The sequence below is a fragment of the Protomyctophum bolini genome, assembly GCF_963924005.1.
Source record: "Protomyctophum bolini genome assembly, chromosome: 3".
Classification (NCBI taxonomy): domain Eukaryota; kingdom Metazoa; phylum Chordata; class Actinopteri; order Myctophiformes; family Myctophidae; genus Protomyctophum; species Protomyctophum bolini.
In genome coordinates, this window is record NC_137864.1 from 12,889,714 (window position 1) to 12,906,868 (window position 17,155).

General features: G+C 43.9%; 1 protein-coding gene across 1 annotated transcript in view; it reads left to right on the forward strand.

The window, feature by feature from the left end:
• LOC308312950 (adhesion G protein-coupled receptor L3-like) overlaps window positions 1-17,155 on the forward strand; it is a 204,015-nt gene that overhangs the window by 37,611 nt on the left and 149,249 nt on the right. The window contains 1 exon segment of the mRNA XM_080759759.1: window positions 12,823-12,996. Within this exon segment, the coding sequence (XP_080615885.1) occupies window positions 12,831-12,996 (166 nt within the window). The 5' untranslated portion in view covers window positions 12,823-12,830.

Genomic DNA, 17,155 nt, shown 5'->3' on the forward strand with positions numbered 1-17,155 from the left:
GATACTTTTTACTTAAGTAAAACATGTGATTACTTTTTCCACCGCTACTCTCTCTCTCTCTCTCTCTCTCTCTCTCTCTCTCTCTCTCTCTCTGTGTGTGACAGACACTAGCCTATAGGACAATCTATACTGTCTCTACGAGTACAGACCGATCGTCATCTAGACGCAGAGTGTTAGTATCCATCCGTCTTCTGTTGTTATTGGGCCGCTGATGAGGTGTGACATCGGAGAGAACTAATTGTGATTTTAATATGGTCCTGGGGTGGGTGGGTGTGTGTGTGTGTGTGTGTGTGTGTGTGTGTGTGCGTGCGTGTGTCTGTGTATACCTCCCAGCCACACCGCCAAACAGTAGAGTAACATACGGAGGCAGATTATATGTCAAGACGTCCATATTGTTGGGGAAAATGACTCAGAGTCTCTGGTCTCACCTTCTCCTAATCAGTGTCTGGGGCTTAATTAGGGGGGTGGGCCTTCCGTCCCGAATCTGTTGTGTGCGCGTGTTTACGTGTGTGTGTGTGTGTGTGTGTGTGTGTGTGTGTGTGTGTGTGTAACTATTAACTACCCACATTGGGACCAAGATTTCCCAGAAGGATAGTAAATTAAATTCAGTCAAACTTGACTTTATGGGGACATAATGGGGACACAATTTTAGACCTTTAAGGTTCATGTTCAGGTTCAGATTAGGGTGCAACAGTTGATCGAACTAATCAATTTAATCTATTCTAATCTAAAAAAAATAAGAGTGATAATTCTATTCTATTCTATTCTATTAAATGATCAGTTTATAATCAATCGCTATTTTGGGAATGAAATTCTAGGCGAAAAGTAAATGGTCGAAACATTTCAGAAATTGTGAAAAATCGCCGATCTGCATGTTCACAGCCTTGATGGATGGCGTTGTGAGTTTGTACTGTAGACCTGCTATTTTCAAAATGTTTGCACTACGACTAACTATAAAATCAATAAATGTGCGATACCGTCTAAAAGTTTAAGAGAATTCAGTGCTCTATTGAATAATCTAGTGCAGTAAAAGATTCAGGTTGTGGTCAGGGTTGGGACTGGAGTAGGCGTTTATATTCGTGTAAAATTTAGTGTTGGGCTTTGGTTTATAGGGATTAGGATTGTGGTTAGGGGTTAAAAATCAAATCTACCTTTATTTATATAGCACATTTCACACAACCGAGATTGCCCAAAGTGCTTCAAGAGAGGATAAAACAAGGCAGATTACATGAAGCATTCACAGTCAGCAGCGACTGGTCAGCAGACCTCATGAGAGCTCTGGGTGGATTGTAGTGTAAATTCAGACATATAAGAAAATGGTGCACGGCACGCACACAAACGTACCACAAAATAGAACGTTTTAGTCCCCACGGGGATATAGGCTACACATGTGAGAGAAGAATTCATGTGTTTGTAAGTGTGGTCGTTCAACCAGGTGATTCTTTCAGCCCCCTGCTTTCAGTGGAGCTCTCTCTCTTTCTCTCTCTCCCTCTTTGTCTCTCTCTCTTTCTCTCTCTCTCTCTCTCTCTCTCTCTCTCTCTCTCTCTCTCTCTCTCTCTTCTCTCTCTCTCTCTCTCTCTCTCTCTCTCTCTCTCTCTCTCTCTCTCCAGGACTTGGAGGCCAGGTTGATATTGAACACACGCACGCACATGCACACGCACACATGCACGCACACACACACACACACACACACACACACACACACACACACACACACACACACACACGTTACCTTGTTCCATGGCGACTTCAACTTCCCCAGGAAGCCAACTGGAGGTAATTTAGCGTGGCTTGGCGGACCGTTGCCATTTTACTGAACACGATACCGGCCCCTTGAGCTCCCCGTCTACTCTGCCTGCCCTCCAACAGAGCTCACTATACCAGAGGCTGGGGGACAGGACTGATGAGATAAAACCAGATGAAGAGAAAGAGGGAAAAGGAAAAACTAAGCCTCATAGGCATGCAGTAGTCAAGGCCATAATGACCATTCCTCAGTGAACAATTAGAAAGTGCAATGAATTGTGGGAAATATGTGGCGCCGTGTCCTTTCTGGGCAAAATATATACGTGCTTTTCTTTCTCCGTTTTGTTAACTACTTTCATTCCTATTGTATTATGTTATTATATCCCAATAGAGCAGTGCTTACCTTTTTTTTTAGCTCAAGACCCCAAAAATAAATTTTATATTTGCCCAGGACACAAATTGAAAATATTCTCTGCTATTGAAAATAGCAGATCTGTAAGCCCACAATGTGTTGCTTTGCGCCGTACTGTGAGCTTGTAGATTCGCTATTTTCATTACTTCTTACATTTGTTTTATAATTAATTTCTTTAATTTTTCTTTAATTTCCTCATGTGATTACTGAAAAACAAATCTTTTTTTAAATCCACGAGAAAGATATCCCGAAGAACATTTTCAAAGAACTTTCAGAAATGGGATAATGTGTTTGCGGTTGGCAGATCTTGTTGAGTTGGTCATTTTTAAAGTGCCACGCTGTAACAACGTTTAGTGGATAACAACTATTGAGCGAGAAATTCATGTTAAATAAGTGGTCAGCTTCTAGCACTTTTCAAAAGCCGACACGGTCCTAAATGTCCGTGCTTTGTTCCCTTCTGTTTTAATTAGGAATAACAAGCAGGCTGGGAGGAATTACGTCATTACATATACAGAAACACACTGAGCTTTCATTTACATTTTCAATTTCACCTCAACCTGCACTCTAAAATTCTGAGTGTTAACAGAGTGTTTACACTCCTGCAGTTAAATTAACACACCTGAATTTACGGTGTGCACTGTATAGATACACTGGTTTAAATCTTTAATTTAAACCAACCACACACGCACATGCACACTATGCTTATACTGTACCATCAACATTTTTATGCCAGCATTGAAAATAGCTGAAAATCCCTAAATCTAACCTCTAAATGTATAATCCTAATCCTAAACCTAACCCCAATTTGAATATATTTTTTTGTTATTGTAATTGTAGTTACGATTATTACATAATTCAAGGTTCAAGGTCGTACTTCATTGTTACATCTTGTGTACATAAGAGTAAAACGTATTTTATCATAGATAGCATCACATTCAAAACAATACAAACACAGCAAGCACAGCAAACATAAATAATTGACTAATCGCAATTATTTGAGACAATCACAATTATATTTGCATAATGGTCACTCGTTTCCATGTTTTTCCAGCTATTTAAAAAATAGCTGAAATAGCAGATCGTGTCTGTGATTTCTTTGTATTTTTAAGTCATTTGTCATATCTGCCCTGTGCAATGTGTGCATGATCACGAAGCCTAAAAGGCAAACAGGAATATAAATGGTAACGCTCCAATGTTCAATGCAAAAAACACAATAATTATATCATTAATCACAATTATTTATGTGACAATTAATTGTCAACTTAAATTGGTAATCGTGACAGCCCTAGTCCTCAAAATGCATATTTCTCAAATTCTACTATACTCGGGGGCCCTCACGTATAGGACTAGTGAGAGCACGCACACACATCGCACATCGCACGCACGCACGCACTCACACACACACACACACACACACACACACACACACACACACACACACACACACACACACACACACACACACACACACACACACAGAGACACAAGTCCACACACTGTAGCCTAAAAAAACACAGCATGGACACATTTCAGACTCACTGCCTGGAGGCTGAGGGACTGGGGCATCTGGTGTCCTGGTGATAAGCTCAGTGATGTGCATGTGTGCGTGTGCATGTGTGTGTGTGTGTGTGTGTGTGTGTGTGTGCGTGCGCGTCATGTACCCTGACAGAGTAGCCCGGTACGGTCAGGCCTCATTAGTGCACGAGAGAATCCTAGAATGAGGAACACTACTGTGACAGGCAGGAGTCTAGTTAGGGGACTGAATGCACATACATACACACACGGTCATACACACATAGGTGCACACACACGCCACGCACGCACGGACACGCACACACGCACGCACGCACGCACGCACGCATACACACACACACACACACACACACACACACACACACACACACACACACACAGATCCAGGCTTGGTGCATGGAGTCAGCCCAGCATCAATTAGTCCATGGATGCATGCATGCAGCGCAGCGTCTCCCCATATGTGGAAGCCCAGGCAACAGCCCTTCTTCTAATATGGACCCTGTAGGAAATGGAGATTCAGGGCAGAGCAAAATATAGAACACAATGAGACACATCTGGATGCAGGAGGCTGTCGAGGACCAGATTGTCACAGTGCTTAAATGCACTGTGGAATCATGGGTGTCGGTTAATTTAGCTCTGTGAGTGTGCAAATGTAACCAATTTGTACACTTTTTGTTTTTATTTTGTGATAAGTCACGTTTTTAGTTTAGTTAAATTTTGTGGCAGTCAGGTGGCAAGATTCAAAAACCTCAGAAAAAACCCCTGCAAAAAATAGCAGATCTACAAACTCGTCGTGACTATTTTTGCTACTGTCTATCTTTGTTTTTTTTACAGAAGATTTTTGGATACTTGCCACGACTAAACAAACAAGTTATTTTGTGAGTTCTAGTTACCTATAATTACCCTGTTGCAGAGCTAGAAATGAATGAACACAGAGGATTTCAACTGTGTTTGGAAAGGGAGCACATAGATTATTTAATGCATTCACTGCTTCGGTTGCTGAAAGGTAATTGCAGAAAAACAAATCCACCCCAAAAAAAAGCGAATTGGAAAATAAGTTGGAGACCGAGCGAAGTGGGAGAAAAGTAATAGAGTCCTGCTTTTCCAATGGATCTGGAACACAGAAAAACAGATCCATTACAATCAGGTGCGTCAGACGGAGCTGTGTCTTTGGGTCCGATCAATTATTAAATGCTTTGCTGCTCATTACTTGATGCTTCTTCTGTGTCTCTGCAGTGATACATTATGTGTGGCTCATAATAGAAATATTATCTTCGTTAAAAAGAGGAGAAAGGAAAGAATGGTCTAATTTGCGTATCAGTTTTACCATGGAGTTGATTTGGGGTCAGCTGCATTCTTCCGACGGTGCATCTGTCTGACTCGCCCCACACTAACCCTGTCCCTAACCCTATAACCGCCACATTGTTGTCAGAATTACGAGCGCATCCCGTTGATTTGTACAGCCCGATACGGTTCTCAACCTAAAAACCATGCATATGCTGATGATAATGTGTACAGTAAACGCAACACATATGTTCCTGCGAAATTAGCGCCATTACCACTCGCTAAATAGCGCATGGCTTCGGGCGAGTCACCATTGAGGATGCGTTGTGTGGACATTGTAGATGGAACCTAATTACATCATTAACGAGAGCATATGGAGCATTGACGGAGCCATGCTGAATTATGAAGGTAACTTGAGTGATTTGATTTTGGATTAGTCCTGGATTGCTGCGGGGAGAGGCACACAGACCGTTGTTCTGTGGGGAGAGGCACACAGACCGTTGTTCTGTGGGGAGAGGCACACAGACCGTTGTTCTGTGGGGAGAGGCACACAGACCGTTGTTCTGTGGGGAGAGGCACACAGACCGTTGTTCTGTGGGGTGAGGCACACAGACCGTTGTTCTGTGGGGAGAGGCACACAGACCGTTGTTCTGTGGGGGGGTGAGGCACGCAGACCGTTGTTCTGTGGGGGGGTGAGGCACGCAGACCGTTGTTCTGTGGGGAGAGGCACACAGACCGTTGTTCTGTGGGGAGAGGCACACAGACCGTTGTTCTGTGGGGAGAGGCACACAGACCGTTGTTCTGTGGGGAGAGGCACACAGACCGTTGTTCTGTGGGGAGAGGCACACAGACCGTTGTTCTGTGGGGAGAGGCACACAGACCGTTGTTCTGTGGGGGGGTGAGGCACGCAGACCGTTGTTCTGTGGGGGGGTGAGGCACGCAGACCGTTGTTCTGTGGGGAGAGGCACGCAGACCGTTGTTCTGTGGGGAGAGGCACGCAGACCGTTGTTCTGTGGGGAGAGGCACGCAGACCGTTGTTCTGTGGGGAGAGGCACGCAGACCGTTGTTCTGTGGGGAGAGGCACGCAGACCGTTGTTCTGTGGGGAGAGGCACGCAGACCGTTGTTCTGTGGGGAGAGGCACACAGACCGTTGTTCTGTGGGGAGAGGCATGCAGACCGTTGTTCTGTGGGGAGAGGCACGCAGACCGTTGTTCTGTGGGGAGAGGCACACAGACCGTTGTTCTGTGGGGAGAGGCACACAGACCGTTGTTCTGTGGGGAGAGGCACACAGACCGTTGTTCTGTGGGGAGAGGCACACAGACCGTTGTTCTGTGGGGAGAGGCACACAGACCGTTGTTCTGTGGGGAGAGGCACACAGACCGTTGTTCTGTGGGGAGAGGCACACAGACCGTTGTTCTGTGGGGAGAGGCACACAGACCGTTGTTCTGTGGGGAGAGGCACACAGACCGTTGTTCTGTGGGGAGAGGCACACAGACCGTTGTTCTGTGGGGAGAGGCACACAGACCGTTGTTCTGTGGGGAGAGGCACACAGACCGTTGTTCTGTGGGGAGAGGCACACAGACCGTTGTTCTGTGGGGGTGAGAGGCACACAGACCGTTGTTCTGTGGGGAGAGGCACACAGACCGTTGTTCTGTGGGGAGAGGCATGCAGACCGTTGTTCTGTGGGGAGAGGCACGCAGACCGTTGTTCTGTGGGGAGAGGCACACAGACCGTTGTTCTGTGGGGAGAGGCACACAGACCGTTGTTCTGTGGGGAGAGGCACACAGACCGTTGTTCTGTGGGGAGAGGCACACAGACCGTTGTTCTGTGGGGAGAGGCACACAGACCGTTGTTCTGTGGGGAGAGGCACACAGACCGTTGTTCTGTGGGGAGAGGCACACAGACCGTTGTTCTGTGGGGTGAGGCACACAGACCGTTGTTCTGTGGGGAGAGGCACACAGACCGTTGTTCTGCGGGGCGAGGCACACAGACCGTTGTTCTGCGGGGCGAGGCACACAGACCGTTGTTCTGTGGGGTGAGGCACACAGACCGTTGTTCTGTGGGGAGAGGCACACAGACCGTTGTTCTGCGGGGAGAGGCACACAGACCGTTGTTCTGTGGGGTGAGGCACACAGACCGTTGTTCTGTGGGGAGAGGCACACAGACCGTTGTTCTGCGGGGCGAGGCACACAGACCGTTGTTCTGCGGGGAGAGGCACACAGACCGTTGTTCTGTGGGGAGAGGCACACAGACCGTTGTTCTGTGGGGAGAGGCACACATAGACCGTTGTTCTGTGGGGAGAGGCACGCAGACCGTTGTTCTGTGGGGAGAGGCACGCAGACCGTTGTTCTGTGGGGAGAGGCACACAGACCGTTGTTCTGTGGGGAGAGGCACGCAGACCGTTGTTCTGTGGGGAGAGGCACACAGACCGTTGTTCTGTGGGGAGAGGCACACAGACCGTTGTTCTGTGGGGCGAGGCACGCAGACCGTTGTTCTGTGGGGAGAGGCACACAGACCGTTGTTCTGTGGGGAGAGGCACACAGACCGTTGTTCTGTGGGGAGAGGCACGCAGACCGTTGTTCTGTGGGGCGAGGCACGCAGACCGTTGTTCTGTGGGGAGAGGCATGCAGACCGTTGTTCTGTGGGGAGAGGCACACATAGACCGTTGTTCTGTGGGGAGAGGCACACAGACCGTTGTTCTGTGGGGAGAGGCACGCAGACCGTTGTTCTGTGGGGAGAGGCACACAGACCGTTGTTCTGTGGGGTGAGGCACACAGACCGTTGTTCTGCGCACACACCGCTAGCATGGCTAAGCAGATAGGGTTAATTAATTGATGAACAACACAGTCCTGGAACATATGGAATGATGGAGAGGCTTCTGAATTATGGAGCAGCCGAGTGCCGTGACTGCTGGTGTCCAGCCATGTGTCAGCCCTGTGCCCCCCCCCACCCCCCCCCCCCCCCCTAACCACACACACACACACACACACACACACACACACACACACACACACGCACACACGCTGTGTCTAGCTGTGGACAGCTGGTCAGATTGCTCATGTTCAATTGCGTTAGGGACCAATCAATCAAACTGGGGCAGCTCGTTCGGTTGTTTAAGGAGGGTTGATGGAGCGAGAGTGAGTCCATTGTGATTTAAACACTTTGGTGCCGTTAACGACGTTTTATGAGGAGCTGTTGACTGGTGTTGCCGGTCTGAACCAAATAAACGTCAGCAGGACATGAAGGATATTATGGCGTTCTTTAGTTATGTAGATCTTTTTACCTTTGAATGGTGTTTGGTGGGAAATTAACGCCTGGGCTGCCTTGACGCCGGTAGGAGTATCAGACTCAGGAAAGATCCCATGTGTAGTTTTTCTGTCACACTGATGTTCAAAACTCAACCGAGCGCAAATGTCCACTAGTAGCCACACATAGTCACCATGAACATCCCTGAAGACCATCACTTTACCCTGACAGCTGTGATACCGGGCTGTCACAATTAGTACATCATCGCAATCGCAGTTATTTGAGATATTCGCAATTGTTTTCTTTTTGAAAAAAATGCGGAAATAGCGGATCTTACTGAGCTCACGATGGTTCGCACTGTGGCGCGCTGTGAGTACTGTATTAGATTGTTACGTGCATGGCTTGTTTTGGGCAGAGTGCGTTGTTTATTTTGATTACTGCAAGGTACCCGTCATTGTCAGTAATTTCTGTGGATATTTAAGTTGTTTGTCATATCGGCTCTGCATGTGCAACATTTGTACGCAAAGCTTAAAAGGCAAACAGATTTATGTGTTCCGATGTTTAATTCAAAAAACCCAATGAACTCATTAATCGGCTTATTTATGAAGCACTGAGAAAACTTTAGCTTTTTAATTATATTTTCTTAAGTCTCAGTCTAAGGAGTTTTACTTCTATTTTCTATACGGCGAGCGAGTCTTTTTCTGTCAAAGTTTCCCGAAGGCTTATTTATACCAGATTTCAGATCTTGATCAAATGCAAATTAAAAAAGGCCTTTTGAATTATTCGATAGCATTTCATTTTAAACAAATAATTTCAATTTGATTAAAATGTTCTCGTAATTAAATTCTCAATAACATGACGATGACACACACGGATAAGATCTGGACTTGTCATAACGTCATAATGAAGAATGGGAGAGTGGAGATGCTTCTCCCAGCGCAGGGTGTGTGTCTTTGTTTCCCAACAGAACTTTCCACCCATGCTTCTCCCAGCGCAGGGTGTGTGTCTTTGTTTCCCAACAGAACTTTCCCAACCGATTTTCAGTGGTGTAAAGTAACTAAGTACATTTATTCACTCAAGTACTGTACTTAAGTACAGTTTTGAGGTATTTTTGAGGGGAGCTATAGCCCCTCAGCTATAGTGTAGATTTTTGTCCTAACACAAATATTAAATTAATGGAGAATTTTCGTCATATGTGACTGAGCAAATCAGCTATTATGTCCTAACACAAGCATTAAATGCTAATGAATATGAATGGAGAATGTACATCATATGTAGACGAGCAAATCGGCTATTTTGTCCTAACACGAGGCTAAATTGCTCTGCTATTTTCTAATTCTTTTCATGTACATCCGAAAACTTGTGAAATGGGATATTACTAATAATGGGCAGTACTTTCTACTGTTGGTACATTACGTACATTTTGATACCAATACTTTTGTACTTTTACTCAAGTCCACTTTTAATTCCTGACTTTTACTTGTAACAGAGTATTTCTACATTGCCACATTGATACATTTACTTGAGTAAACTGCGAGAACCTTTTTCCACGATTGCAGATTCTTCCACTGCAGAGTCGTGTGTCATCCAATGTTGCGACCAGAGGTTATTACAGGACACTTTATTCATGCTTTTTTTTTAACGGTTTTGCCGTTATCATGGCTGCTAAAAATACATATAGCCATACAATACATACGTATAGCCAAAGTTGTAGCAATCCATCAAATGGCTACGGTGGGGGGGGGGGGTTGCTGCTGTGTCATTTAAGCTTTGCTGCCTTCGCAGCATGACGTGGCTTGAGATGGTGGCTATTGTTTTAGTCTCTGCTGGGCTACAGTGGCGCTGATCAATAGGCTCTGTTACACAAGATAAATTTCCCATGGCTCTGCCTGTCTGCGCTGCTACCTCCGTCCCCAGCTGTCGCACGTTTCTCTCTCCCTTCTCTTATTTTCTCTGCTCTCTTATATCTCTTACACACGCACGCATGCACACATGCACGCACGCAAACACACACACATACACACACAGGTTTGTTCTTGGACTTTTGGGAAGTTTTAGGACAGCACTGAAAATAGCGAAAATAAATAAAAATAGCCAAACATAGCCGGAGAATTGCAGATACAAGCCAAGCTCTACAAGCTGTGACTCGTTGTGTGCAGCTATTCTACTGTGCATTTGATGTAGTACCTTGTGCTTTTCTTGCTTACTGTAAATCGCTCTGGATTAAGAGTGTGCTAAATGCCTAAATTGTAGATAGGGCTATTTGCAGTGAGTGACATCAGTGAACACACACACACACACACACACACACACACACACACACACACACACACAGGCACTCCACAATAAGTTTGCTGATTATGCTTGGGCTGTGTTTCTTTCCTCTGGAGAATGTCCATGGGACGTTAAGGGACAAACTAATGCTGCTGCTACCTTTGAACTAGTGTCTGGAGAAATGTTGTTTATTGCACATTGATCGGAACAATAACACGCTGCATGGGGCTTATGGTGAGCCTGAAGCATGACGGTGTACATTAATCACACCTGTGTGAAGTGAGGGGCGCCCACTGTGGAAGCGGGTCCTTTTTTATTAAAAGTCCAGAGACTTAGTTGCCACATGACGTCACGAGTGGGTCCTGTTTCTTTTTTTCCTTTTTTCCCCCCCAAACATTAAAGTCCATAGACTTGGCTTCCGCATAACGTTATTTCTGAAAGCCACACGTTGGAGGGGAAAGCGCCCCTCAACAATAACATGACAATGCCTCACTCTCATGTATAGCGAGAAAGAAGAAACGTGTATATTCTGTTTAAAATAACGCAAACAAAGAACTAAATATAGTGAGCGGAGTGAGTGGGCGAGCAAATGAGTCAAGGTTTGTGAGACAAGCGAGTCAACGAAGCTGGTCAGCTTTTCAATCAATTTGCTACAAAAGAAAAAAGAAAAGAAAAAGATCATGTACATAAACCAATCTATCACCTCCATTAATCTCCGAGACCTCCATCCAATTAATTGTTTATCATTGATAGAGCATGAAATGAACAATTAGATTGGAACATCAATACATTTCACACTGTGATAGTGATGTGAAATTCCAAATGACCCGCATATAACCAGCGAGGATCATTATGCTAACAACAGTAGACGTACAGTATAGACACAATTTTCTTCTATGAGGTTAACAGATTATATTCTAATTTGTTGCCTTTATAATTATAATTATATATTAAAAGGAAATCAATGAAATATATGAAATGTATTTTTGCAATTGCAAGCTTAGATTAGGGTTTTGTTTGATTAGGGTGATGTTTCTGTATTTTCAGTATCATTATCTGATGAATCAGAAATAATCCCTACAGAACTACAAGTCTAAAAAAAAATATATATATCCTTTATTTCGATAAATCAATGTATATTGACAGGAAATCAGACACAGCAAAGTTACACCGGGTTTGCAAATCGAACCAAATCCCTGTCAGGCTGCATCAATGCCCTGTACTGCAATGACATTTTCGGTAATTTTATGTTGAAGGTTCAGTCTGTTTCTGAACCAATCAGAATGCCTCATCCCTTCAGGCTATAGGATGTTTTAATCTCAAGCAATCACTGCAGCCGTGTCCAGCAAGGTTAGGGTTTGTTTACCAGGGAGAGAGAGAGAGAGAGAGAACCGGCCAGCTAAGCATGTTTACTAGTACTACGTGGCTTATTTATAACCTATAATGTTTTCAGATACATCTTTTATTGTGCTGATTATGTTTAAAATGAGTAATAAACCATCTGGATGTCACCTTGAATGAGATTAAAACAGAGTAGTTCTGTAATTAAAAACAGCTGTGTTTGAAGAACGTGCAGCTTTGAAAATCAAACAGGTGAACCAAATCAAGATTCATTTATATTCATGAAAGTCTATCTATGTCATCACGCAGCACGTTTTTGTTCACGGGAAGTAACTGAAATTGCCTTTTTAGGGACTTTTGATATTAAAATACCACTCAGTCACACCCTAGACAAGAAGCCTTTAACCACTCAGTCACACGCACCCCTATAGACAAGAAGCCTTTAGCCACTCAGTCACACGCACCCCTAGACAAGAATCCTCTAACCACCCAGTCACACGCACCCCTAGAGGAAGGAACAGTTTGAGATCCACTGCGTTGGACATCTGTGACCCCAGTGTGTGTGTGTGTGTGTGTGTGTGTGTGTGTGTGTGTGTGTGTGTGTGTGTGTGTGTGTGTGTGTGTGTGCGTGTGTGTGTGTGTGTGTGTGTGTGTGTGTGTGTGTTTCCCAGTGGTGAAAAGTAATTAAGTACATTTACTCGGGGACGGTGGTGGCTCAGGGGAGAGTGGCCGGATGGTAACCGCAAGGTTGCCTGGTCGAACCTGGGCTCCCCCAGAGTTAAGTGTCGAAACTTGTCAAAAGATTCATATACATTTGAAAACTTTAACTGGCACATTCGGCACAATGAGTACCTTTAGGACTTTAAGTACATTTTGATGCCAACACTTTGGTACTTTTGAATTCCGTAACGGTAGCATTTCTTAATTGCAGTATTGACACTTTTTCTTCTGAAGTACTAACCTTGCGTACCTTTCCCCCACCACTGCAGGCCTGTATATGCTGTCACCACCACTAACCCGCCAGAAGAGGAGCAGCAGCGCCTTGCCATTCCGCCTGGCCCCAGCAGGACGTACCGCCGCGCTTACTTCCAGGTCACCCTTGGAGGTCATGTGGACTGCACGCCTGCTCTTCCTCTGTACCTTGTGTGCCCCCATCGCCATAGGTAAGACACAGCACACCATGCTAAGATGTAGCCTCGGTCCCCTGGCTTTTATTTTCGTCCCTCCGGCTCAAAAAGTAAAGCCTGGTCTAGGAGTGGGAGTGAACTACAGTGACAGAGGGGCGTCGCCCCAAATTGGGTGACGTCAGTTTTCTCTCCTGTTTTCTACTGGGGAGGGGCGGAGGGGGATGGGCGCTCCGATCGGTGAACCAATATTATCCAGCGCAAGCTCCATGCGCTACCCGCCCCTATAGACCAGAAAGCACGGTTGCTCGGCCAGGCTACTAAGATACTATTACTAACCCCTAACTCCAGGTAAGACACGGCACATGATACTAAGATACCTACCCGTCCCCTAAGCCCATCTCTATAGGTAAGACACGGCACACGATTTTATCTTTTAAAATATCTTTACATTGTATTTTTTAAACTTCCATTCCTGCTAAGCAGCAAGCGCATGCTTAGATGATTTCTATTTATCATCTAAGACTTTAAAGATGACACGGAAGCATTTGAAAATTTGCGAGAGGCAACAGTCTGGCAACGCGAGACTACTAAGTTACTAACCCTAACTTCCTCTCTCTCTCACACTGCATAACAGTGGTTCCCAAACCTTTTAGCTCAAGACCTAAAAGATAAATTTGACATTTGACCCGGGACCCAAACTAGTGAAAATAGCAGCTCTACAAACTCACAACACGTCGCTTCGAGCCACGCTGTAAGCTTGTGAATCGGCTGTTACATTTGTTTTCTAATTCATGTAATTTCTTGGATATTTTATATAAATTAGTGGAGAAAAAAATCTTTTAATTCATTTATAATTCATGAAAAATGTGTGTTTCTTGGGAAAATTTGACTATAAAAATACTCGCTCATCGTATATAAAATAGAAGTAAAACTCCTTAGACTGAGACTTAAGAAAATATTTTTTATTTTATCATGCTCATAAAGTGCTCTGTGCTCAAAATGTAATTAAAAAGCAAACGTTTGCTTTTTAATTAAAGTTTCCCTTATGTTTTTGAGACCACAGCTACCGTAGTCAAGTTTGGAAAAAAAGGACGAAGAAAGAACAATTTTCTCAGTGCTTCTGAGAATGTTTTTGAAAAGATAATTAAAAACAAAATACAGTCAGGACTCAGTAGTGGGAAAAGTATACTCAGAATTGCTGCTAAAAGTAGAAATTCCACTTGAAATGCTCTGTTAAAGTCCTGAATTAAAAATGTTACGTGAACAAAAGTACCATGGTATTGGCATCGTATTGGCGACGCATCATGACATATTGTGATCTTGTAGCTTCACTGTTTTTTAATCAAGAATATATTGAAAGCATTTTTAAATACATCCAAATACCATGCACCTTCATTTATATTTTTGTTAAATCAGACATTGCACAAATGTAACCAAATGGGCACTTTTATAGGGGTAAAAACTCTGTTTTACAGTGTGTACAGTATGCAAAAAGTTACACAATTTACTTGACATATGCTTCTGCTTGCTGCTACGCACATGTGGGCAGTCCATTCTCTCCCTTGTGCGTGCGTGCTCACACACACACACACACACACACACACACACACACACACACACACACACACACACATGCGTGCGCATACAAGCAGACGAGAAGTGCAGATGCCATCCCAGTGGGTTGTCAGTGAGTTTCCTCTGCTCTCCTGCTGTGGTGGGGAAGTACTACGTACATTTACTCAGGTACTGTATTGAAGTATAATTTTAAGGCATTTGTACGGTACTTGAGTATTCCCAATTTCCAATACTTTTACTTCTACTGCAACTGGCAGATCTATGCGACACATTGTGAGCTTGTAGATCTGCTATTTTCAAAAGATTGTTCTACATTTGAAAACTTTAAATGGGCCATTCTGCATATAATGAATACTTTTGTTACTTTAAGTACATTTTTATGCCAATTCTACTTGTAACAAAGTACTTCTATATTGCAGTATTGATACTTACTAAAGTAAAGAAATGTAGTACTTTTCCCCACCACTGCTCTTGTGTGACGGTGGGCTTTGAAGACCCCTGCAGAGAGCACTGGCCCACTTGGACTTAATCCTATTAATGGCTGCTGTCAATCACACCGTATACCAGGAAGAAATACGCCACATGTGCACCCACGCACAGACTCGGCACATGCACACACACACACACACGCACGCAAACAACAAACGCACGCGTGTGCGCGCACACACACAGAGTACACACAGGCACACAGACATCAAGGGCTTTGCATTAAGTCAGAGATGAGTTTCAGTCAGACATTTTTGCATCCATGTCTAAATAATAATTATGTCAACATACTGTATTGCTGTAACGGTCACGCAGAAACCTCCATATTATAAGTCTTTTTAAATTTCTTCGTAAATGAATGCCCTACTTGATCACACAAAATGATCTAAAGTAGCGTGGAGCGAGGCATTTTGAGCTTGTAGATCGGCTGTTTTTGTTATTTTTGTACGGTTGTACGACCGTACAGCCTGTATAAATAAGATAAGCTAAGAGAGACCCTACGAGTGTGCTGTTTGTGGAACAAGCTTCTAAATGTTCTTTCCTGCCTTGATCTCCTGAACCCCCCCCCCCCCCCCCTCTCTCTCTCTTCTTTCCTTTATTTGTTTTCTTTGGAAATTAACACGATGGGAACTATGCACAAAAACACATTTTTTGCTTGTAATATGAGGTTGCCATATGGATGGCAAAAGTAAGTTACTACGTAGACTACTTAATTTCAATAATAAATAGTGGATCGACACGGTGCAGTGAACCCAAAACTGCTGTTTTATGAGTTTGACCTTTTGCCTATAGGCAGTATATTAATAGATATGTCAGGTTGGTGTACTGTAAATGTGTGGTAAAGAACACGCATACCGTAACTATAACATGTCTAATATATATCATGTAGATGGACAGGCATGGACTGAAAAGATGCACTCAGCGTTGATCTGAAATCAGATTAATCTGCAAAGAAAACGTTTATGCATAAAACACCATTCCCTAAAAGACCTCAAATGACTCCCCTGGGGTTGTCACAGTACAGTATGAGTGAATGGAGAGCACTGTTAGAGAGTAGTTCACCCAGCAAATGACTTATTTTCAATCAATTATAGGGCTGTCAGGTTTACAAATTTAAGTTGACTATTCATTGTCACAGAAATGATTGCGATTAACGATTTAATTGTGTTTTTTTTGCATTGAACATTGAAGCGTTACAATTTGTATTTATGTTTGCCTTTTAGGATTCATGATCAAAAATTGCATAGGGCAGATGTGACAAATGTCTTAAAGTGAATGAAAAATGCACTTTTAGAGCATATCCGTGCTGGGCATACCTAACAATGGATGCCAATACAATACGTATCTTGATTTCATTCACCTGTTTGATTCCCATAAGCTGCACGTTCCTCTAAACACAGCTGATTTTGATTACAGAACTACTCCCATTTTTTATCTCATTCAAGATGACATCCAGACAATGTATTACTCATTTAAAACTTAATCAGCACGCCAAAATATGTATCTGAAAACATTATAGGTTATAAATAAGCCACGTCTGTGCTGCGGCTGAGCGGTCCAGGCACCTAGGCCGGTAATCCAGCCTGACGGCGGGTTCGAGTCCCGAGCCCGTCGGCCTTTGCCGCACTTCTTCCCCCATCTCTCTCCCCCTTTCCTGTCCAAACATTACTGTACCCTATCAATAAAGGCAAAAGCCTAAACAATATCTTCGAGGAACAAGTAAAAGTTACAAAATTGTTGTGCTTTTTAAGTTAAAACTCTGGAGTTTGGGACTGCATCCGCAACATGCAGTCCCATGTGTCGTCTCTGATGCTAATACTCAAGCTCAACTCAACCATTCAGATTCTTTCACCCTGGTGATCACTTTGGCAGTTCAAGTGAGAGATTACCTTTTAAATCTCTCTCTCTCTTTCCTTCTGTTGCTCTGGCGTTCCATCTATCTGTCTTCCTTCCCCCACTCTCTTTTGTTCCTCTGGCCAAATGTAAAAATCAATATCTTTTTGTTTCGGCCCCCTAGAGGCAATGAGAGAGTGTCTGACCGAGATTGTCTGTACTGTCTACATGTGCCAAGATTCTGTCACCGCTAACACAACTAATGACAGCCACATTAACATGTGCTTGTGCCTGCATGCAC